A 25,743-nucleotide genomic window follows, 5' to 3' on the forward strand; every position below is an offset into this window, starting at 1 on the left:
ATACCCTTTCCCGGACTCATCATTCATCAAGTCCTTCTCTTTGGTGAATACTGATGCAAAGTACTCATTTAATACCTCGCCCATTTCCTCTGGCTCCACACGTGGATTCCCTTCCCTGTCCTTGAGTAGGCCAACCCTCTCCCGAGCTACACTCTTGCTCTTTATTTACGTATAAAAAGCCTTGGGACTTTCCTTAATCCTGCTGGCCAATGATTTTTCATGACCCCTTTTAGCCCTCCTTACTCCTTGCTTAAGCTCCTTGCTACTTTCATGTATTCCACACTTGCTTCGTGTGTTCCCAGCCTTGACAAGTACTTCCATTTTCTCTTTGATTAGGCTCACAATATCTCGTTATCCAAGATTCCCAAAACTTGCCATACTTGTCCTTTATCCTACAGGAATGTGCCAGTCCTGAATCCCTATCAACTTACACCTGAAAGCCTCCCACATGCCAGATGTGTTGATTAGCCCTCAAACATCTGCCCCCAATCTATATTCTTCAGCTCCTGCCTAATATTATTGTAATTAACCTTCCTCCAATTTAGCACTTTAACTTGAGGACTACATGTATCTTTATCCATCAGTATCTTAAAGCTTACTGAATTGTGGTCACTGTTTCCAAACTGCTCACCTATTGAACACCGACTACCTGGCTGGGCTCATTCCCCAATACCTGGTCCAGCATGGCCCCTTCCCTAGTTGGGCCATCTACATGCTGTTTCAAGGAGACCCGAGTGCTCCTCTCAAACTCTGCCCCATTCACATCACTAGCACTAAGTGAGTCCCAGTCAATATAGGGGAAGTTAAAATCTCCTACCTCAAGAACCCTGTTACTTTTACACCTTGCCAAAATCTGCCTACATATCTGTTCCTCTTGAGGTATCTTTGTCAGGCCTCTGGGTCCACATGGATCTTAGCCTTAGTGCCTGTAACCTTCCTGAGGCCTTCTCAGGATACTTTCCAACAACTGTTATTAATTGCCAGCGCCCATTTTAAAGATACGTTGCCAATCCCAGTGGATTGAATTTTCTGTAGCAAGTGCTTTTCCAAAAGGTTGGGTCTTGGTCCTTGCACCCCTATTAGGGGGGATCAGACTGTTTCTTGCCCTTGTGGTAACAAGGATCACACTGGTCCCAACAATACTTAAGGATTCCCCAGTGTACTCGGCCAATCTAGCCTTGGTGTCCTGCAGGCTTAATGGCAAAATGTCTAATTGAAGTTGCCTAAGCTTTGCTCCCCAATAATAGATGCAGCAACTCCTCTGTCTACCTCCATGTCTTGGGATGGCTACTTATCTAGAGTTTAATCTTGATTGAAGCCACTTTGGGTGCAGCAGTGTAATTTAGCTGCATCAATTCCTCATCCTCAGGCTGATTTATTTGCAAAGCCCTGTCCTGAGATGGCTTCACCCTTCAGCATTTTGCCTGCTTTGGTAGCCTTGCCTGGAGTAAATCCTATGACTGCAAGTGCAGCATGGATGTTCTCACTACTCACTGTATGGTGTAGAATCTTCCCATCTAGTTCTGGGATCTTGCAGCTTCAGACTCCAATTGCCCTTTCTTGACAGCAAATGGGAGATGTGAGCATTACTCACTGGGGATTTGACTCTGTGGTATGGTGATTGCCAAGGTTGAGGATGGTACTGTCTATGAACGCTTGAAGCTCCTGGGCCCTTTTCCCGCTTTTTCGCAGGAAAGGGCTAATTCTAAGACTTTCTTGAGGTCCAGAGTTGGGGTCGGTCAGTAGTTTTGTTTGTGTCACAATATCATTAATTCCACGTACTAAACGATCCCTTAACATTTCCGGAGGTGCTGACCCGTACACTGTGTTCTGCCAATTTCTGCAATCTCACGAAGAATTCAGTGACTGGTTCCCCAGGGAGTCTAACTGCCCTGTTAAACCTGTAACGTTGCAATATTACAGATGGTTTGGGATCATAGTGGTTCAATATCATCTCTACGAATTGGTTAAACGACTTTGAAACTGGGGCTGCTGGATAGATTAAACTCATCCTCTTGTTGCCCAAGCTCCGACACTCCCTAACCCATTCTCTTACTGCTGACACCCATCCTGCAGGCTACGCGACTCCCTAAACAACCCCCTCAAACAAACGTCTTGCTCCCAGGCTCTCCCGCTCGCTATTTCCCTCTCCTGATCCTTCGAATATGAGCAAGGGTTGTGGAAATAAGCAGCAAGAGGCAGAAGCAGCTTTGACTTGCAGAACCTACATCCTGCAATAAGCTTGGACTGTAACAGAAAACAAACAGAAAAAATGACATCGACACACAACTTCCTTCAGAAGGCTTTCAGATTGTTTCTGTTAAAAAAAAGCCTGCTCCAGAGTTGGTGCCTGACATTAGTTGGCTGTTGAGTAGATGTGGCTGTGAGGTGCTGGACTGCAGCTTCCAGGGTGGGTGTGACGGTATCACTGCTGTCAGTGCCTGCAGCTCTGGGGAAACGTCACAAGGCTGTGGGGGGATTAACTTAAGCAGTCCTGATTTCTCCTCTCACTACCCATCTGTGAACAGAAAGATATTTTTGATATCCTCCTTGATATCCCAATATTTTCCCCAAACCTTCAGTTTGGAGTGGCCCGATACTCTTAATAATAAATCAATATGAGGCAAAATAAGAGGATTGGTTTATTTTACGCACACAAAATGCAGGAAAGAATTGTGCAATGTCCAGTCCTTTTGCACTTACAGAATAAAAGGGCTATAAGGGAAAGAAAAGGGAGCAGGGCAAGATCACACTAAAAATAAGCATTTGCCTCAAATTAATTTACTAGTTGAGTTTCAGGTCTCAATGCAACTTATTGCCTTTTGATCTCAGCAATGGAACATCAGCAGAGACCTGCAAGTAGATGTTTGGAAAGACAGGGTAGAACATCTGATACAAAGGCAGCGGAGAGGAGGTGGAGACAGGGCCAGAAGCGACCTGCTGTATTTTTGTGTATCCAGGAAGAACACTTCTGCTTCTGAATTCATATAAAAAAAAGTGAACAGTTTTTGATCAGGTTGCCTGAGGGAGGGAGCATTGTGACAAATTGCTCCTTACCCAGAGGGAGCTCCCCAGGCTTAGGTGCTAGCCAGGGATATCACGGAGCGCTGAAGTCAAAGCTGCCCAATCATAAGTTTCCTGAGCTCCATATATGGACACGTACGTCAGAGGCTGGGCTGAGTGTAACCCATGGCCGAGGAAAAGATTGATTCACTGGGGCAGGAGAGAGCGAGACAGAGAGGACAGTTTGTGGCTTCCTCTCGCACACCAATATGGATCTTCAGTAACTGATAATGAGAAAGTGCTAAAGCAGAAGAGTCAGGCCAGCACACAGCCACTCATTGAAGATCAGACACCTGGTTCCAGGCCACTATCGCAGATGGACTTTCAACTCTTCAAAAGCCGTCTCAATTCAGCTGCTTCCTGCATTTCATTCACCCTCCCAGCATTTGACTTAAAGACAGCAGCTTGTAGTTTCACCAAGTTCCAGCAATCACTGGTTCAACTGCCACAACAAATACTTCTGTTTCTATGATTTATTACTCCATTTGTGACACCAACAAAATTCCTCAAAGTTACCACATTTAAAAGTTAGTGGTGCAATTGACAACAGACCCCACAATCTGAAGCACTTCACTATCATTCCCTTCCCACTCACTGGACTGGACATCACCATCCTCAATACCAGCCCCCCACGTCTGATTGGTTCCTCAGAGTTTGGTCTTATGTGTGCGCGCGCCTGTGTGGGTGGTGGTGGTTTACGCGCTCTTTCCAAAGTCGGGGCTCAGAGTCTGCATAGCCACAGTCCCCAAAACTACCATTCCCACTGTAGGCCAACCGTATCTCTTGCCGTGTAGGTTTAGTTTCAATGCCGCCTTTGACCCTGGAATCTACCATTCATCAAAAGCATACCAATAAGTCATAGTTTGAGTCGTAGTAGAGAAGTCTGAAGAAATTCTCATTAACATTACAACCTTAAACAGTGAGGTCAGGCTGAATCTGCAGAGAAGGTAAGGTTAATATTTCAGTTACAGAATTGTTACTGCACAGAAGGAAGCCACTTGGCCCATCATGTCACCACTAGCTCTCTAAACATAGAACATAACAGCGCAGAACAGGCCCTTCGGCCCACGATGTTGCGCCAACCAGTTACAAAACAATGACCCACTAACCTAAACCAATCCCTTTTCGTCCATAAACCTATCCACGGATCTCTTAAACGCCCCCAAACTAGGCGCACGTACAACTGCAGCAGGTAGGGCATTCCAATCCCTCACCACCCTCTGGGTAAAGAACCTACCCCTCACATCCGTCCTATAACTACCCCCCTTAATTTAAAGCCATGCCCCCTCGTGCTAGATTTCTCCATCAGAGGAAAAAGGCTATCACTATCCACCCTATCTAAACCTCTAATCATCTTATATGTTTCAATAAGATCCCCTCTTAGCCGCCTTCTTTCCAGCGAAAACAACCCCAAATCCCTCAGCCTCTCCTCATAGGACCTCCCCTCCATACCAGGCAACATCCTGGTAAACCTCCTCTGCACCCTCTCCAAAGCCTCCACATCCTTTCTGTAATGTGGGGACCAGAACTGCACACAGTACTCCAAGTGCGGCCGCACCAGAGTTGTGTACAGTTGCAACATAACGCTGCGACTCCTAAATTCAATCCCCCTACCAATAAATGCCAAGACACCGTATGCCTTCTTAACAACCTTATCTACTTGATTCCCAACTTTCAGGGATCTATGTACACATACACCTAGATCCCTCTGCTCATCCACACTATTCAAAGTCCTCCCGTTAGCCCAATACTCGACACATCTGTTATTCCTACCAAAGTGAATTACCTCACACTTCTCCGCGTTAAACTCCATCCGCCACCTCTCGGCCCAGCTCTGCAACCTGTCTAAGTCTTCCTGCAAACTATGACACCCTTCCTCACTATCTACCACACCTCCGACTTTGGTGTCATCAGCAAATTTACTAATCCACCCAACTATACCCTCATCCAGATCATTAATAAAAATTACAAACAGCAGTGGCCCCAAAACAGATCCCTGAGGCACACCACAAGCACTGTGGCTTAGCCAAAGAGCCCATTCCCCTACCTTTTCCCTGTATTCCCGCAATAATCATCAAACACCCTCTTGAACGCCCCAATTGATCCTGCTTTTTTTTTAATTGAATTGAGGCACAATTAACCATAGCCACATTTCTTTGATGGATCTATTTTATATTCCCTGATCTAAGACAAAAGTTAAAAAAGGTGATTCCTTCTCTCATTCAATTGGGGATGAAACATCTGAACACCAAGAGAAGAAAGCAAGAAATGTTTAGAGACAGTCTATCTGGCCTTTGGACATTCATGGACAGGAGATGCCACTTGCTTCTTACCTGAACATCTCAAATGCAGAGAGAAGTTGGCAAATGCTGCAATGGTATCAAGCAAATTAAAGCACCATTTGCAGACAAAACCTCCATTTCTTGTGAGCAAAGACAAGTCAGGACTTCAAATGCTTTGAGAAACAAAACATGAAATAGACCCAATATCTGGTGCGGTTTCACAGAAAGCACAAGAGGCTAGTTATCTGATGGCTGAGCTTATGGCAAAATGAAAGAAGCCCCATTCCATTGCTGAAACCTGTGTGTAAACAAAATTGTTAGCGTGATGTTAGGAACTGATGTTGCAAGAGAGACTGACAAAATTCCATCCTCTGATAATCCAATTAAATGGCAAATTGACAACATGTCAGCTGATATTGAGACGCTGCTGCAAGTAGTTAACGACTAGTGGGAAGTTTGCTTTGCAGACTGACAAGTCCACCGATACAAGTGGACACAGCCAACTGCAGGCTAATGCTTGGTAGGTTGGTGGGGGGTCCATTCAGGAGAATTTTTTATTTTGTAAAGGGCTATCAAGTCAACTGGTGAGGAGATATTTTAGGTGTCAGTCTAAGTCTTTACACTAGTTATCCAGGTTCTAATTCTTCTAACTTCTTAAATGTAACAATTAATGAAACTCAGGTAGAATCATCTGAAACTTGCAATTTAAAATCACGTTTTCAGATTGTTCACAGCACAGGTGCAATTGCCCAGAGGTAAACTCTGAGAGGAATGTCCCAGCATATCTTTGGTGTATCCCTAGTCCAACATTAGGGAGTTTGGAAGTTACAGCCTAATATTCCCAGAGTTATCAGAGCAGTGGTGAGTGTCTGTTAGACTGGTGCAAACCATGTACTGGTTTTCTCCCAGAACTCAATAAGCTTACTTCAAAAGCACTCTAAACATATCAGTGACACATACTGAAAGTAGTAACATAAACACATCAAGCAAGTTGTGGAACAACCACTCAAAACACATAATCCTTCCCCTCTACCATCAAGCAAAAACCAACCCTTCTCCTGAGCACAGCTTCCTCCCCACCATCCACTGTATATTACTTAGCCAACAACAGCCAACCTCCCCATCTTCCTCAACCTTCCTACATCCCTTCAACTCAAGTGGTTTCATGTCCTCTACCAATTCTGCCATCTGTCTTCCTTCATTACTCTAATTCCATTACACCTACTCTCTAACCCTGCTTGAGCCTATTCTACATTTGGTCTTGGCCACATATAACAACCCCATGAGACTATCTAATAAAGATGAAAACTAGTCTGCCTATCACAACTTATGAAACTATGCAAAACATTTGATCCTAATTTTTGCTCCTTGGGACAACACAGATTTGTGCAATGAACTATTGCATCCACTACAAATATGCCTGTACGCAAGATGTTAAAGTAAAAGGTAAATTTTCAAAATATTTGCAAATCTCAGAACATTTCGTTGCCAGCTAGAAAAACTACAATGTAGCAGAATTAATGGCGGATCAAAATGGAAGTCCTATAAAATGCAAAACATCCTTTCGCAATTTATCAAAATTTGCTTTCCCAATAATTAACTTTCTATCCAGCCTTTCAGAAAAATGCACTTCTACTCACATTTTTTCAAGAAACTTCAAGAAAACAATCCTTTAAAACACTTACCAAAATCTACTCTTGTTAATATGCACTGCATTGGATGGTCGGTCGTGTGCCTTGTAGTAGTAGCCCCACTTTCATAACAAGATGCACACAGGTCGTAGTCGTAACAAATTAAGCACTTATATCTGCGACCTCGAAAATTTCCTTTTAAACATGCATCACAGCTGACACCTAGAAAACAAGGAGGAACCAAAAGAAGTCAATTTTCCAAAAAGGTCTCATCAGTTTGAATAAACAGTGTACAATAGTGGTACAGTGGCTAGCATTCTGTAATTATAGCACACAAGTGCCCAAAAAACTATTTTTGCATTAAAACTGAAATAGTTCACATAATCTTCAACCTTTTCAATTTTTATGGAGCGTCAGAGAGCAAGAAGTCTGCACAAATTGCTTTAAAAAACAATTACAGTCTATTCTTTACATTAGGTTATTTGTAGAGTAACTTGTATTTTTGCTATCTTGCATATTCTCATTTAGACTTATTTATTTTTAACTTCTATTAAAACTCAAAAACTTAATGCCAACAGTCAAAATTTTGAGAATATTGGGAGCTTTGCTTTGTAGCTGTTGTCAGTTATATTTGCTACCTAATCCTTCAATGGCAACCAGCCATAATGTACAAGTGTCAGTAAACAACAGCGTCAAGTTTTGTTGTCTTAATTCTTCACTGTATCTAAATAACTGCAAGAAAAATAAATTCAAGACTTTATAAAATCTTGCTAATGGCATAAGAAGCAAAAAAGAATTTCAATTAGTAATTTCTCAGTAGCAAGAAAAGATTAAACTGTTAAAAGACTATAGTGGGATGGTTATGTACAAATTGTTGAAGGTGGCAGGACAGATTGAAAAAATGGCCAATAAAACATTTAAGGTCCTGGATGTTATACAGTACAAAGACAAGGAGATTGTGATGAACCTTTACAAAGCACTGGTTTGGTCTCAGTTGGAGTAGTGTGTCCAATTTTGGGTACTACATTTCAGGAAGAATGTGAAGGCATTAGTGAAACTAATGCAGATAAGTGCGAAGTTATCCATTTTGGCCAAAAAACTAAAAGGGCAACTTATTACTTAAATGAGAAGCAGATTCAAAGTGCATCAGTACAGAGGGATCTGGATGTACTTGCGCATAAATCGCAGAAAGTGGATATGCAGGTGGAGCATATAATAATAAAGGCAAATGGGGTCTTGCCATTTATTGCAAAAGGACAAGATTTTAAAAGTGAAGAAGTGTTATTGCAAATGTATAAGGTGTTAGTGAGATCAACTTGGAATAGTGTGTCCAGTTTTAGTCTCCTTACAAAACAGGCATGGTGTTAACAGCAATTCCTGACATGACAATATTCCTAAAATAAGGATGTTAGAGAATTTTGATACTGATCTTCTTAAAAGGTTTACAATGATAACACTTTGGATTTCAAAATATTATTGTTACGTCAATACTGAAACCATTAAAAGCAAATACAGCAGCTTTTATAAACTGAGATGCTAAAATTTCACAGGTTAGAATGTCACGCAAATATCCTTTTATCAATGCACACACTTCTATATGTACATACCAATGAACATGTTGCTCTGTCATGCAATGGTTTCAGCTGGATAATCAGCAGCTAAAGCAATTATCATAGAATCCCTAATATGCAGATGGATGCCATTTGGCCCATTGAGTTTGCACCGAGTCCGAAAGAACATCCTATTTCCTTAACCATATGCACTGTATATATGTATCCCACTTGGGACACTAAGGGGCAATTTAGCATGACCAATCATCCAACCTGAGCAGCTTTGAACTGTGGGGGGAAACTCACACAGACACGGGGAGAACATGCAAATTCCATACAGACATTCGCCCAAGGCTGGAATTGAATCCAGGTCCTTGGTGCTGTGAGGCAGCAGTGCTAATCGCTGTGACATCCAAAAAAACACTCAAAACATCTCTTAACTGCCTTTGATCTTCCTCTAGCATCTCCATTATTGCCACAAAGGCATGTATGGGGTATCAGGGAGGGGTAGTACCTTTGGTGGGAGAACATGTCACTTCCTTTCAGGGCAGATTGTCCATCCTTTGTCCCCACCTGGCACTCAGCTCTCACCTGTGGCTCCCCGTAGCTGTTTGCATGTGACAGCAGCCACACCTTGGGCAACGGCCTCAACAAGCCAGCTAAACCAGGTGAGGGTAGCCAACAGGTCTCAACCCTCGGTGAGATAGGGAGATGTCTATCCCAGCATGTGAAGACAGAGACCGACGGACTGAGTGGATGAGACCAATGGAAGGTCCAACAGTCAAGAAGGTGGTCTCTGCAAGCATCATGGAATGCGAAGAGCAGGACAAGACACAGATGATGTCCTGGTCATCGACTGCACCTAATCTCACCTCCAGCCATCTTGACTCTTGTCTTGCCACAGGATCTAGACGGGACTTAGGAAGAGAGACTGAGGCTGATGCTGCACAACTCTCCCTCGCTTTAATCCAAATCAAGCGCTAGTTTCGACACCATCATCAGTGTCCTGTTCAACCCTTGAAGTCCTGTGGCAATGGGTGAGCGACAAAGCAACAGGTGTGGATACACTGGGAACTGGAGTCACGGACCTGCACGCAGGCGGCTCAGGTCTAATGGTCGTTTTCTGCTGATCAAAGTGGAACTCGGTGGCTACCTGGGCGACTGAGCAGTCCTCTTCAGGAACACACTGCTCACCTCCGTAGAATGAGGAAGGGGCTAGAAAAGGTGCCCTAAACATTGCCTGCTTCACTACACCCTGTCCAGTTTACCGCGGCTGGCGGGGACCCCATGTTGCAGTCAAGCAAACAAATTAAAACACAAGGTGACACTGCTCACCATTGGCACTTAGAAGGGGCGCACACTTTTGGACAACCGTACAGCAGACAGACCACAGAGAAGAACAGCCTTAGTTGCCAGAGACCTTGCAAGATACAACATTGACATTGCAGCCCTGAGCGAAACTTGTCTTGCCAACGTAGGTCAGTTGACTGAAACTTGAGGTGGATACACATTTTTCTGGAGCGGTTGCGGCAGCGATGAGCGTCATGATGCTGGAGTTGGATTCGCCGTCAGGAGTCACCTTGTTCGGAAATTTGACAGTCTACCAAGGGTGTGACCAACCGGCTTATGACATTACAGCTTCCGCTACAGAACAGGAGACAAGCCACCCTGATCAGCGCCTATGCCCCCACAATGAACAACCCGGACAATATGAAAGACAAGTTCTACAAAGAACTAGATGCCCTATCAGCAGTGAGCAGTACCGACAAGCTGATCTTGCTTGGCGATTTCAATGCAAGAGTAGGGTGTGACTCTGCAATCTGGCAGGGAGTCACTGGGAGGCATGAAGTGGGCAAGTGTAACAGTAACGACCTACTTTTAATAAGGACCTGTGCAGCACATGACCTCATCACCAACACAACCTTCCGTCTGCCTACCCATAACAAGACCTCCTGGATGCACCCCTGCTCTAAGCATTGGCATCTTATTGACTATGCCACTGTCAGGAGAAAAGACAGGCAGGATGTCAGAGTGACCAAGGCCATGTGTGGCACTGACTGCTGGACAGATCACAGGGTCACTGTCTCCAAAATGAGGCTCCGTATCAGACCCAAGAGGCAACCATAAGGAAGCAAGGTTATGAAAAGAATCAATGCGGCCAAGCTAAAGAACCCCAGCATAGCTTCAGCACTGTCTGAAGACTTAGAAATCAAGCCTGCTGACCTACACCTCACAGGCAGTGTTGAGGACGACTGTGAACGCTTCAGGAATGCCATCCATACATCTGTACTGAACATGCTCGGGCCCTCTTCCTGCAAGCAACATGATTGGTTTGATGAGAATGGTGAGAAGATACAGGCTCTACTTGTTAAAAAGCACCATCTTCATCTGGCCTGTCAGATCGACCCATCTTCAGCTGCCAAGAAAAATGCTTTTACCAGTGCTTGCAGGACAGTCCAGAATAAACTGCGTAAAATGCAGGATGCCTGGCTGAGCGCCAAGGTAGATGAAATACAGGGATACGCTGACAGAAATAACCTGAAAACGGTTCTATGAAGCCCTCAACACTCTCTATGGACCTCAATCTCCTGAGTACAGATGGTACAACTCTCATTACAGAGAAGGCTCAGATCCTGCAGAGATGGGCTGAACACTTTGAAGCTGTCCTCAACCGAATGCCATCTATTAACGATGAGGCAACAGACAGGATTCCCCAGGTTGATACCAACAGTGCCATGGATGACCCACCGGTAGTAGCCAAAGTCACGAAAGCTGTCAGCCAGCTATCCAGTGGCAAAGCCCCAGGGGCAGATGCCATTGAGGGGGTTGAGCTATGAGGAGAGGCTGAACAAACTGGGCTTGTACTCGTTAGAGTTTAAAAGGATGAGGGGAGATCTCATTGAGACGTACAAGATGATGAAAGGGATGGATAGGGTAGAGGTGGAGAGGTTCTTCCCGCTCAAAAAGGACAGCAGGACTAGAGGGCACAGCCTCAAGATAAGGGGAGAGGCAGTTTAGAACGGAGTTGAGGAGGAACTTCTTCACTCAAAGGGTGGTGAATCTCTGGAATTCTCTGCCCGTTGAAGTGGTTGAGGCTTCCTTGCTAAATATATTTAAGACGCGGGTAGATAGGTTTTTGGTAGGCAAGGGGATTAAGGGTTATGGGGAGAAGGCGGGAAAGTGGAACTAAGCCACTTCAGATCAGCCATGATCTTACTGAGTGGCGGGGCAGGCTCGAAGGGCTGGATGGCCTACTCCTACTCCTATTTCTTATGTTCTTATGCCCGCAGAGATCTATAAAGCTGCTGGTCCTGCACTTATCGAGAAGCTCACCGAATTGTTCCAGTCCTTTTGGAAGCAAGGATCCATTCCTCAGGAACTTAAAGATGCTTCCATCCTACACCTCTACAAGAGGAAGGGCAATCGGCAAGTATGCGACTACCACTGAGGAATCTCGCTGCTCTCCATCACAGGAAAAACCCTCGCAAGAGTCCTGCTAAATTGTCTGGTCACTCATCTGGAGCTGGGCCTGCTTCCAGAGTCACAGTGTGGCTTCCACAAAGGTCGTGGGACTACTGACATGATTCTTGCTGCGCGCCAACTTCAGGAGAAGTGTCAGGAGCAGAATAGCGAGCTCTACACAACCTCTGTTGACCATGCAAAAGCCTTCGACACTGTAATCCGACAAGGCCTGTGGAGGATCATGTCAATGTTTGGCTGCGCCCCCAAATTCATTCAGATGGTATGCCAGTTCCATGATGGCATGATGGCCAAAGTACTGGATGGCAGAGAATCCTCTGAGGCATTCCCAGTCACCAATGGTATCAAACAGGGCTGTGTGCTCGCAACCATGCTGTTCAGCATGATGTTTACTGCCATGCTGAATGATGCCTTCCAGGATAGTGTTGCTGGAATCAGCCTCAAGTACAGAGGATGCAAAGTTCTTCAACTTGAGGAGACTTCAAGCTATTATCAAAGAGACTGTTCTGAGAGACTTCCTCTTTGCCAATGACTATATGCTGGCTCAGAGCCAGAGATGAAAGTCAGTATGGACAAATCTTCCATGGCTTGTGACAACTTTGGACTCACCATCAACATTAAAAAGACCAAAGTCATGCACCAGCCTGCTCCTCATGCACCGTACACAGAGCCCATAATCACAGTCAAAGGGCAGAAACTACAGGCAGTGGACCAGTTCACTTATCTTGGCAGCACCCTCTCCCAAGCAGTGACTATTGATACAGAAGTTAATTGCAGAATAGCAAAGGCAAGTTCTGTTTTCAGTAGACTGCGCTCCACTGTATGGGAACATCGAGGAATCAGCCCAGCAACAAAACTGAAGGTCTACAGTGCCGCGGTACTCACTACCCTCCTGTATGCCTGTGAAACGTGGACTGTATATCGAAGGCATGCAAGACAGCTCAATCATTTTCACATGACTTGTCTTTGCAGGATATTACACATCCGATGGCAAGACAAAGTACCAGACACTGAAGTTCTCTTTAGAGCTAGTCTACTATCAGTCCCCACACTGCTGATGAGAGCGCAGATCCGGTGGGCAGGTCATGTCATCCGTGTGTCAGACGAGCGCATACCCAAGCAGCTCCTTTTTAGGGAACTCTCTGCTGGAAGACGCTCGCATGGAGGGCAGAAGAAACGTTTCAAAGACACACTCAAGGCCTCCCTGAAGTTGCTTGACATTGACACGACCACCTGGGAAACACTGGCACAAAACTGCCCTACTTGGTGCTGCCTCATCTACAAAGGCTGTCAAGCTCACAAAACAAGGTACATTGCTGAAGCACAATTTAAACACAAGCTGCGCAAGTCCAGAGCCACCAGCGCAACAACTACAGTGTCTACACAAGTCTGTCCAATATGTGCCAGGACATTCCGTGCCCGAATTGGCCTGATCAGTCATCTTTGGACACACCGCAACCAGCCTCAAAATGACTAATGGTGTTGAGGTCCTCATTGATGATGATGGACGAACAACATATTGCCACAAGCAGCACTTAAGAAACAACAACCAGACCCAAAGAATTTGAACTTCAATCGATTTTTTTAAACTACCATTTTATTCAAGCCACTCTTGTTTATAGGGGGAAACAAAAGTTAACTTCAAAAAATCAAGTATAAAAAATAAACTTTACTTCAAAGTATAAGGCAAATTTAGTTCCAATTAATTAAATAGTTGGGAGTGTCAGTGTATCTCGATCTCATGTAGTGTGAATATTGCTGTTCTTAAATTAGCTAACTTCATGCTTAAAAAGGCTCATAAATGTTACCAAATGTAAAATATCTCTGCATTCATTAAAGAAAAATGTAGTTAAATCTATTGCATATACATCTGCCTCATTCAACTTCATGATGGCAAAACATTTAGGATAGTTAAGATTATCCATGGTATAGTCCAGTCCATCCAGAACCTTGGATACAGTTATCAGTTGCAATACAGCCAAAAGAATAGCACTTTGCCCATTGCTAAAATATTACAAATGTACTGGAGGACATATTGAAACTCATACAAGGTAAAAAATTCAACAGATCTTCTCACATGTTTGGAATACTATTTGCCTGCCACTTTATAATATAAATAATTTGATCTTTTTCCTCTAAAAACTCCTATTCTTAGTTATTTCAACTGACTCCCTTCAACAACAGAAAGCCTGATCTCAAACTATAACGTGATCTTAGTCATTTATAGTCTAAAATTAAGCTCAGATCCTCTACCAGTTTTTCCCCATCATGCACGTCAAGTGTAATACAGCACAGCAGTTTGCTGTTACATTTAGTTTTCTTTAATAATAAAACTGATAAGCACAAAGAGGAATTCCATTCTGAATGGAACGAGAAACACCTGAGTCGCATTTGTTAAAAAAAAATTCAGGTCATTTCTTGTTCAGCAAATGCTACTTGCCAGGAAAATGACAGCATTCCAAAAAAACCATACAGGCACACAAATACTGAACAACAAAAAAGGACAACATGCTTGAATCGGCAGAAATTGTAAAAAAAAAATCAGAATGAAGCACAATGGTAAGGCAGAGAATAGAAATTTTAATGTTAGGAAATTAGACGGCCTTTTGCACAATTCCCTTTGAATTTGGGGTAGATGTGCGCGCTCAGCAGGCATAACCAGTCATGGCCATGAGACAAAAATTCACAAGATTAAGCAGGGCGAGTGGGGGTAGTGTGCAGCAGGCTCTCCACAAACATTAGAAGTGGCATCCACATGCCACTGATGAATCAGTGGCCGCATAATTGCTTCCACAGAAAGTCACAGCAGGTGGGAGAGGAAATCTGGCAACCAGCAAGCCCCTCATTTCGTTGACAACTGTCTTGGAGCCACAGTGGAGGCTGTTACAGAAAAGAGGGACATCCTGATGCTAAAGGATAGAAGGAGTCAGCCACTCTATCTAAGGAGGCCTGGACCAAGATGGCAGCAGAAGTAACAGGCCATGGCCTGGCCTGACACAACCTGCATCCAGGTCATGGTCCCTGGCTTCTACTGTCATCTCGGTTCAATGACCTTTTGGCTTGGCATGGGTGAGGTCTCAATGGGCATTTGTCCAGAATGGGGCACTGAGGAAGGGTGGCCATCCGTTATTGCGAAGGTACATATGGGTTTCAAGAAGTGTCAGAGCACACATATGCTGGTGCACCTCAAGGCTGGGAGAGATGAATCAGCAGCCTTTGGTCCATCAAAGAGTCAGGTATCCAAATGGGTGGTAATGCTGAGTTGGGGACAGCATGGTATGGTGATGGAAGTGAAGGTTTCATGTTCAATGGAGCACTGCATTTAACTGTAGGAGAAACATAACCACAACAATTGTGAGCAATCTGCTATTGGTAATGGGGTGTCAAACATGCTGATTTGCACTGCCAATAAGCTGGGAGCCCTGGAGCTCGAGGATGAGCGAGGAGGAAGGTCATCAGGTCACGGAGAGGCCAGCATCTCGAAAGGCGGCAAAAGCCCAGTGAGTTGAAGCGTGACAGCCTGAGTGTACAAGTGACGAATGAGTGTTTCATAAGCCAGAGGGGCCTTAGTTATGCACCGGTCACTGACACCAGTTGCATTGGGGAGCATATACTGAGAATTTAATCAGTCTGAGAGGAGTCATATTTCTGATCCTTTGTTTGCATCCTTTAGATGAGCCATCCATCAGACCTGACCAGGAGGCCAACAACTATCTCCTGACACTGTGGGATGCACACACGGCACAACTCAGCAGAAGTGGTAGGCACCCGAGAACTAGAAACTGCTTGTGTGGCCCGATAAGCAGAAGGAGGCTGCCAGCATCTAGACCTAGAAGGCAACACAACAGCCAACCCCAGATTACACTGCAAGCTCCAAGCAAGGCAGCTTCAGGTTCCATTGACAGCAACCAGAAATGGGCCCTGCCTGTAGAAACCTGTCATTCCCAAGCAGGATTTCCTTGCTGTGAAGGTGAGGCCACAGATCCACATTCCTGAATTTTTAAATAAAAGTTAGTGACTATTATTTTTTGGAGGAGGATAAAGTAGGATGGGAGAACATAAAGGAGAACCAGAGAGAGAGCTAAGTATTGTCTTGACTGATGCAGCTCCATCTGATGATGAAAGTTTAGGATCACCTCAAATGAGAGTGACGAATAGTAACCCAATACCTGAGGCATGGGTCAATAATCAGAGGCTAAAATGAATGGTGGAAAGTCATCGGCTGGGAACAAACACAAAAGCAGAAAATCCCAATCAATCATCAGGTGATCAACCCTGGTACAATATAGAATATGAAGGAGCATGGCAAAAGCAAGACCAAGTGTAACTGAAAACGGGGTACTAACCTGGTGAAACTGCAGCACAGAATTAAATGTATGCAAAACTTACAAAATCTTACTGATCTCTTACAAAACAGGAGGCGGCTTTTTGGCTCGTCACATCTGTGTTAACTCTTTGGAAGTGCTGCCAATTTAGTCCGACAAGCTAGCAAGTTACAGGCAGGATTTTACAGCTTCGCTCAACTCAAGACCAGAAAATTCCACCCACGTCAACGGACCTGCCTACTGTCTGCCCCTCGCCGACTCCAATTTCCGTGGTGGGCGGGGCAGTAGAATTCTGGTGTGCATCTCCATGCAAAAGCCAATTGGTTTTTAAAAAGTTTTTATTCCTTTCTTAAAGTTACAAAGCCAATGCGCAAAGTGAACAGACCAAGCCTTTAACCCATCTCCTTGCTCGATCCAAGAAACAATTCAAATTAAATCCAATTCATGATCTCCACAAGAGAGACATACAAGATCCAAGCTGACAAGAAAAAGCACTGCACCTGAACTTGATCTTAACTAGAAGTCCACAAAAATATTGACTCTGCCCTGCCAAAAGGTCAACTGTTAAATCCTTACCAGCTGCCTACTACATCAGCACCACTGAGGTCCAGAGGCCACTGAATATGTGCACTTCTTGTTTTCCACTTCCTATTTCAGTAAACATTTCTGCACTAGGTTGCGGCCTTGACTTTGGTCCCTTCATTCTGAAGAATTATCACTTCCAGAAGGGGGAAAAAAGCATGCTGAAGTAGTAACCAAGCCAATAACCAGGGTATGAAGACTTTAATTTTACTAGCCAAAGACAACTATAATTACATTGGAGATTATGGGGGATCTTTACAAAGCTAACAACATCTCTAATTTGTGCAAATCTACCACATCACTGTTCTCACATGATTGCAGCTTCCTCAGGCACACTATTCATTCACAGCAAGCAGGGCTCTGAGGTCTGAAGCCTGCTTACCTGTCTAACAATGACTGAGTCAAATTACACATCACAGAGAACATTTAATTACTCTATAGCAGACAGGATTAAATTGAATACTGCAAAGTGTTGCACATGTCTTGTCCTCTAAAGAGACCAATCTGAAATCTAGTCCAAGCCATTTGTGTTGCAAATAAATGTGACCATAACATTTAGTAATCAACTGAAGTTTAAAACGGTACAGGAGCAGACTTTAAATGGGAAATAATGTCACTCTATAATCTGAAATATAAGAGATGTCTGTTCAGTCACAATTTGTCATTTTACATATTCACAAGTGACCAAAGAGGTTTGAATAGAATTCTGCGATCAGTAAATTTCACCCACTGTGATTAGCTAATTTTCTATAATGTTTTACTTAAAATAACATTAGTATTCGGCTCTGATGAAGGGTCATCTAGACTCGAAATGTCAGCTCTATTCTCTCCCCACAGATGCAGTCAGACCTGCTGAGATTTTCCAGCATTTTCTGTTGTTTAATTCCAGCACCAACAGTATTTTGCTTTTATTACAGTAAGTATTTGGACCTGGTCATTTCAGTGACTATTCATCCAGAATAAAACATGCCCCACACTTGATTACAGGATCTGCAAAATACTCCTAGGGTTTAAAGTCGATAACATACCACATAACAATTAAGAACTCAGTTTAATGATTTTTAAACCAGGAGGCAATCTAATTCGTCCAGTGGCAAGACATCCCCAAAGATGAAGTGCCCATCATTTCTTGCTCTTCACTTCGAAAATGGCTCTCTATTCCAGGATCATACTGGAATGCAAAGTTAATGATCACATTTTTTTCTACTGCAAACTATTTTCATAAACCCCACCCCATTTCCTCTCCTCTCACTCCCAAAATTTTCTATGTAGCAAGTGGTTTGGATCAGGAATGCAGTGCTTGAAGGGGCAGACTCAACTGTTTCGGCAGACTCAATTGTGGCTTTCAACAGGGAATTGAATAAGCACCTGAAGAGGAAAAAACTGCAGGAATACAGGAAAAAGGCAAGATCCAAGGTGTTCCAAGGGACTAAGGGGTACATGAGGATTCATGAGACTATGCACGAGTGAGACAGTGGCAGAATGATTAGCAAATTAGGTTCACATTGTAAATTCTGGTAATTTTGTTTTCAGGTTTAAATGTAGATCGAGTCAAGCTCTGACATACACCAAAAAACCTTCAATTAAGTTAGACTATCTTGTTAAAGCTGTCTGGTAGTAGCAGTTATCTGCAATCAGCTGAAAGCAGTTGGTTCAATTGGGGTTAATTACTGTAGTATGAAGCTAAACTAACTGGAGACTCATCAGAGTGTCAATGACAAAGTGACAGAGGTTGGGCAAATAGTGAATGAGGTTCACATGGGAATTCAGTGCAAGGGAAAGAGGTGCTTTAAGTAATGTTTATTGTAACTCAAACAGTGTTGTGTATAGCCAGGTTTATCAGTACTAGTAACGTTCATGCATGGCTATAAAGTTAGCAGGTTAAAACCAAGAAAGATTAATTCAAGTAAACAAAAGTAAAATAAGGTTAACTGTGGAATACGTGTCCACTAGTCTGTGAGAAGTTATGGCACTACCCGTGGTCTTGGTGATCACGTGCGCAGAAACTGAAATTTTAAGCTCTGGGTTTCAGCGCTTGAATGGCAGGTGGCGTTGCTTTGACATATCCACGAGGCTGAGAGCAACATGGATAATATATTCAAAGAGGTTGTCACACCGCAGGCTAAAAACATGAAGGTAGAAATGGGAATGGGTGACACCTGGGAGTCCAAGATAATCAGGCAGCTACTACAAGAGTGCCCCCGTACCACCCCCCCCCCTCCAATGCCCACTCCCGCATTCCCCCCCCCCACCGCAGCTAAAATCCCATTCAGTCATTTCTCCCTGGAGAAGGTATTGGTTTCTCAGAGGAATGTAAACTTTGTCCACTTTGGTAGGAATAATGGTAGGAAGGACTATTACTTACATGGCGAAAAACTGCAGCAGGCGACGGTGCGGAGGGACCTCGGGGTCCTTGTGCATGAGTTGCAAAAACCCAGCCTGCAGGTGCAGCAGGTGGTCAGGAAGGCGAATGGGACGCTGGCCTTCATAGCGAGGGGGATTGAATATAAAAGTAGGGAGGTCTTGCTGCAGCTGTATAGGGCACTGGTGAGGCCGCAGCTGGAGTACTGTGTGCAGTTTTGGTCGCCGTACTTACGCAAGGATATTTTGGCCTTGGAGGGAGTGCAGAGGAGGTTTACTAGGCTGATACCGGAGTTGAGGGGGTTGAACTATGAGGAGAGGCTGAATAAACTAGGCTTGTACTCGTTAGAGTTTAGAAGAATGAGGGGAGATCTCACTGAGACGTATAAGATGTTGAATGGGATGGATAGGATAGAGGTGGAGAGGCTCTTCCCGCTCAGAAAGGACAGTAGGACTAGAGGGCACGGCCTCAGGATAAAGGGGGGGCAGTTTAGAATGGAGTTGAGGAGGAACTTCTTCACTCGAAGGGTGGTGAATCTCTGGAATTCTCTGCCCGAAGTGGTGGAGGCTGCCTCGCTCAATATTTTTAAGACGTGGGTTGATAGGTTTTTGATAGGCAAGGGGATTAAGGGTTATAGGGAGAGGGCGGGAATGTGGAACTGAGCCACGACAGATCAGCCATGATCTTATTGAATGGCGGGGCAGGCTCAAGGGGCTAGATGGCCTACTCCTGCTCCTATTTCTTATGTTCTTATGTAAACAGAGCCAGGTTTGTGACAGCTGTACAGGAGAAAAAGGGAGGATGGGAAGAGGAGTCGTGATTGGGGATCTGTTAGCAGAACAGAAAGGCACTTCTGTTATCAAAGTCATAATTCCAGGATGGTATGTTGCCACCCTCAGGGTCATGGATATCACCAAATAGCTATAGAGCATTCTTGAGTGTTAGGTTCCACAGGCAGAGGGGTCATGGGTACCAACAATACAGGTAGAAAAAGGGATGAGATGCAGACTGAGTTTAGGAAGTTAAGAAATAGATTAGTGAGCAGGCAATAATCTCTCTATTCTACATGCTAGTGAGTATAGAAATCAGAGTATACATCAGATAAATAAATGGCTGGAGAAATGGTACAGGAACAAGGACTTCAGATTTCTGAGCCATTGGGCGAGTTCTGGGGAAGATGGAATCTGTAAAAGTTGGATAGTTTACATTTGAATCAGATCAGGACAAGTGTCCTTACAGGAGAATTTGTTAGCATTGTTGGGGAGGGTTTCAACTAGATTGGCAGAGGCTGGAAACCTGAGGGCAAATTCAGATGAGAACAGGAGGGGAAAAAATGAGCAAGTCGCTCTGCAAGACAGGAGAAGCGAAGGTAAAGAGTATACAGCACAGAAATTTAGCAGTGTTAAAAGGTACACATTTAAATGTAAGGCGTATGCCAATGAGCTGAGGGCACAGTTAGACGCATGACAGTCCACTATAATTGCTATAACAGAAATGTGGTTTAAGGGGGGGGGGGCAAAATTGGCAGTTCAACATCCCTGGATATAGGCTGTTCAGACTAGATAGGGAAGGGGCAAAACAGTTGGGGATGTATTATTATTAGTTAAAGAATCACTTACAGCTGTGAGGAGGGAAGATCTACCACATAAATCATCAAACAAGGCTGGATGGGTTCAGGTCAGAAATAAAAAAGGGAGGCAATACTATAAGGAGTGTATATAGACCCCCCCAACAATGACAGGGATATAGAAGAGCATATATGTAGGCAAATATCTGCATGCAAATATTGTGTAGTAATTGTTTGGGACTTCAGTTACCCTAAGATCAATTTGGAAACAAACCGTGTGAAGGGCACAGAATTCTTAAAATGCATTTAATAGATTTTGTTTTAGCCAGCACATAACAAGCCCAATGACAGCAAGTTCAATTTTCGATCAGGTCTTAGGAAACAAAAATTGGTAAGAGGATGAAGTGACAGTGGTGACAATTTTGGAGATAGCATAATTGTGTAAAAGGATAAAAATAGTACAGAAGTAAAAGTCCTAAATTGGGGAAAGACAAATTTTACAAAACAGTGGTGATCTGGCAAAAGTGGATCAGTCACAAAAAATACGTTAGAAAGCCTGGGAGTATCAAAAATACAGGGCTGGAATAAAAAAAACGAAATCAGGGAAGTAAAAAGAGAATATGAAAGGATATTAGCAATAAAATCAAGGAAAACTCAAGATGTTTTATCAGTATATTAAGAGGAAGAGAATAAATAACAGATAGGGTCTGTCAAGAATGTACAAAGTAACTTATGCATTGATATAGAAGATTTGGGCAGGGTTCTTAATGTATACTTTATCTTTACAAAGGAGAGGGGTGATGCAAACATACTAGTTAATAAGGAGGAATAATGAGACGCTGGGAAATATTAGATACAATAAGCATTGGAGAGAAAGTACAAATAGGAACAACATTTTCAAAAATGTGAAGCAACAGAACCAAGCTACCACACATCTTAGGTCAACGGCAGCTAAAATACTACAGTATCAATTTGAAAGAATACTCCCCAACTAATGTCAGCTATGTAAGCCATTCCTTCACTGTTACTGGATCAAAATACTGGCATTGCCTCCATAACAACTTTGTTGGTGTATCTAAACCACGTGGGATGCAATGATTCAAGGTGACGGCTTATAACCATTTTCTCAAGGGCAATTAAAAATAAGTCATTTTGGTACACTTACTGTTGCCAGCGATCTTAAATGTCCACTGACCTTTCCAAGCCTTTGTCAGTAGGTATTTAGTTCACCTACTTTTGATACCGAAATATATGCCTGGTCATTGTCAGAAGATATATTGAACATGAAATGCCAGACCAACGGTTAAATTAGGTTTTATCTTCCTGATTTATTCATGCTCTTGATTTGCCCACTTTGTGTTTCTCTAGATGACCTTCCTGAATGCAGTTAATTGGCTGATAGCTGTTGCTATATGATCTACACAGCACTGCTTTAAGCTATGCCTATAAAAAGTGTCCATTTTAGTTTTACATTCATATGTGTTCTAATGAAGGCAAGGTTGTTTTGTTAATGCCTAATCCAAGATAAAACTTGAAAGAGAAAACAAAAATCAAAAAGATAAAACTTGAAAGAAAAAAAACAAAATCTAGAATCAGACATATACGGTTGTGAAAACTAAAGCTAATCTAAAACAAACTATACCTCTGTGGAAACTGAACAGCTATGAAAGAAAACAAAACAATTACAAACAGATAAAAGCCCAGTGAACATCGTGAAGAATTTCAAATGAAGAGCTGTCAAAGTCTGGAACAGTCATATGCATTGTGTAGAGGATAAAAAGAATTTTGAAATCATCCCAATTATACTTGAGGCAGGTCAGAGTAACCAGAAGCTTCTTTGGCCGTACAAGTTAGGTGGACCAAAAAGCCTTCTACCTCTTCTGTTAGATTAGGGCCATGTCATCACAAAGAAAGAGTTCAAATAACGAGAAGCTGGGAAATAGCTAAACGGCATAAAGGGCAGGAACTGTATCTTTAAAGGAATATGAGCAGAAGACTACTATCAGATATTGACATCACAGTAACCTTTTTACGTGTGCACTAATTATTCGGGTTCTCAGAATGCACCCACCCACCTCCATTTTGGCAGTTTCCTTCTAAATCTGCTGTGGCCTGCTGTAACTTTCCCCACTTACAAAAGCCTCCTTTTAAAACCTACTCATTGACCATGCCTTTTGTCCACCAAGCCCTTCCCCAATACCTCTGTTGCAAGCCTGATCACACGAGTCTTTGAAAGTTCACTCACTTAACATCACAACAGCATCTGAATGAGATGGGAGGTCACACTACACCAGGTTATGGTCCAACAGGTTTTTTGAAATCACAAGCTTTCGAAGCACTGCAGTTTACCACCAAGAGAAAGGAGCCTACTTGATCAGTACCTCATCCACCATCACTGCATTGTGGCAGAATGATGCAGTGCAGGAAGTCGCCAAGTCTCCTTCAACAGCACCTTCTAACAGCCATTCTAAAGGGCAATTTGAGATGGCAAACAGATACTAGCCTCGTCAGCAACATGTACATTCCAAGAACAAATATGGTTTCAAAAAAGACACTGAAGTAGTTGGAAATTATTCAGAGCAGATTCAAAAGATAAACCTCGACTACAATCATTGTCACATGTGCACTCCATTGCTTGAAAGAAAAAAGCAAATAAATTTGAGTCCTACTGTTACAATACTTTAAAAAAAAATCCTTCACCTTTCCCAATAACAAAGATAGAATTTTTCAGCACTGGAATATAAAATATGTCCTTTAAACTATTCAAAGAAAGCCTAGCAGTCAGTGTTTTTGTACAATTCTGTAAGTGACCTGGAGTTTTGTACCTTTTTTACTATTGCTTCTATATTATTTGTAGCAAACTTGAAGAGCTGCCACTGACATAGCAGATCGTGTTCCAGGCAAGTTTCTATCTGGCAATGTCCAAGCACATATCCTTTCCAAATGATACTTCCTTGTGTTGTCCCCTTCCTTCTGAGGGTATGTATACACAAAGAAGAATTTGATTTTCTATTTTCATGGTTAGACACCATTACTAGAAATATATTGAGATTTAATGCAAATTATTCCATAGGACTTGAATATAACATGGTGATATTTTGGGATTCAGCCATCAGCATCCTCCCTGTTCCTGCAAGCATCTGACTAACATAACATTTATCTTTATGCTGGATCCCTGCCATCCCATTTCATTTGGACATGTATTTTAGTTTGTTGAAAAATATATCTGGGAGCAGAGTTTTAAATTGGTTTACTGTTTAATTGTTTTGCAGGATCAGACAATAATACTTTGTGCGTCTAATCAGTGCAATAATCAAATTATTCTTATAATCAGACTTATGGTCCTACGTCCCTGAATTTATGTCCCTGTTTAGTACATTAGTGATTTTCCAATGTTTACAGTATTTAATAGATGCAAGTTTTCACAAGCAAAAAATATTTCACAATGTATCTTGCAACTCTCAATTTTTAAATAAATTTTAAAGATAATAAGATCCAAAAACGTTTCAGAAACAAAGAATATTTTTTAAAAAGCAACAAAAATAAAGAGTGACTTGACACGACTGACTTTGAAGCTGCCAATCAGAAGGAGCCAATAATTCAAAACAGCTTTCAACTGAGTTTAAATCACTTGGCGGGGCAAAACAAGTTCAGTTTCTTTTCAACCACTTAACTAAAAAGTACATCCTCAGCAATCTTTTTACTTTGCTTTCAGGTAATGCCTAATGAGCAGTTCATGATGGGGAAAAATCTGTTGCAGATATTTTACTTGAACTAAAGCTTCAAAAGTTCAACTCTAATTTATTCAAAAGTCTGTTTTAGGGGAAAAAAATAATTTAAATCTTCACTGGGTGATGTGATACGCCTTTTTTTTTAAACCAACGCTATCTGACAAACGTTGGAAAATTTAGAAAACTTAACATGTTCAGTATGCACAGATGAGACTGCAAGTTCTCCAGGATTTCTAACTACAAATACCCAATCAAAGCCTAGGATTTTCAACAGTAAAAACCCTAAAGAATGCAATGAATGGTAATTCCATGGTTAAATGTAATCATGTTACAAAATATGCATTTTAAGTTAAAACCTGTTAGCTAACTGAAACTTGAAGTTTTTTAATATGCCCTTTTTAATAACTTTTCATTCTTAGGTTCTTGAGTGGTTATAGTGCAATAATTTCTAACTTGTAGATATTTAGCTACTTGCTTTTGATTCAGTCTGATATACTGCTGTTTCACTTTGAACACATCAGAGAAAAACAAAAGCAAAAAAATTGCCTTAGGACTTCTCATTATAAATGTTAACATATAATGGGTAATAGTCAGAGAAACTGCCATATACAAGATTTCCAATGTATTATTAACAGATCTCCTATGACGGAGCTCATGTCGTTTTGGGTTCATTGAGCCATTCTCGCAAATTATCTCTGCACTCTCTAATGCCTTCACATCCTTCCTGGAGTGTGGTGTCCAAAATACTGCTGCCAGGGTTAAACTGAAGTCCCATAGAGGCTTGCCCTAACTTCCTTGTTTTTGTATTTCATGCCTCTATTTATAATGTCTATGATTCTGAATGCCTTATTAACTGTTTTCTCAAACTGACCTCCCCATTTCAATGATTTGTGCATGTTTATCCCCAGGTCCTTCTGTTCCTGCACCAGCTTTAAAATTGCCTCTTTTTCTTTCCTCCAAAATATTTCACCTCAAGCTGATCTGCATCAAGTATTATCTGCCAAATGTCTGCCCGTTCCACAAGTCTGTTCATAAATGTCCAAAGATTTTACATTTCAGGGAGTCTACATGGATTTCAGTAAGGCGTTTGACAAAGTCCCTCATGGTAAGTTGGTGGAAAAGGTTAAGGCTCATGGGATACAAGGACAGGTGTCTCGATGGATTGAGAAC

At 42.6% G+C, this 25,743-nt stretch overlaps 1 protein-coding gene across 1 annotated transcript in view; it reads right to left on the minus strand.

Annotated features, from left to right (window-relative positions):
- Window positions 1-25,743, minus strand: part of kcmf1 (potassium channel modulatory factor 1) — a 125,941-nt gene that overhangs the window by 66,980 nt on the left and 33,218 nt on the right. Inside the window, exon 2 of the mRNA XM_080188610.1 lies at window positions 7,031-7,198. Coding sequence (XP_080044736.1) covers window positions 7,031-7,198 — 168 coding nt within the window. The remainder of the gene's footprint in view (window positions 1-7,030; window positions 7,199-25,743) is intronic.

Source organism: Carcharhinus amblyrhynchos, chromosome 5 (genome assembly GCF_965287045.1).
Source record: "Carcharhinus amblyrhynchos chromosome 5, sCarAmb.v2.hapA, whole genome shotgun sequence".
Lineage (NCBI taxonomy): Eukaryota > Metazoa > Chordata > Chondrichthyes > Carcharhiniformes > Carcharhinidae > Carcharhinus > Carcharhinus amblyrhynchos.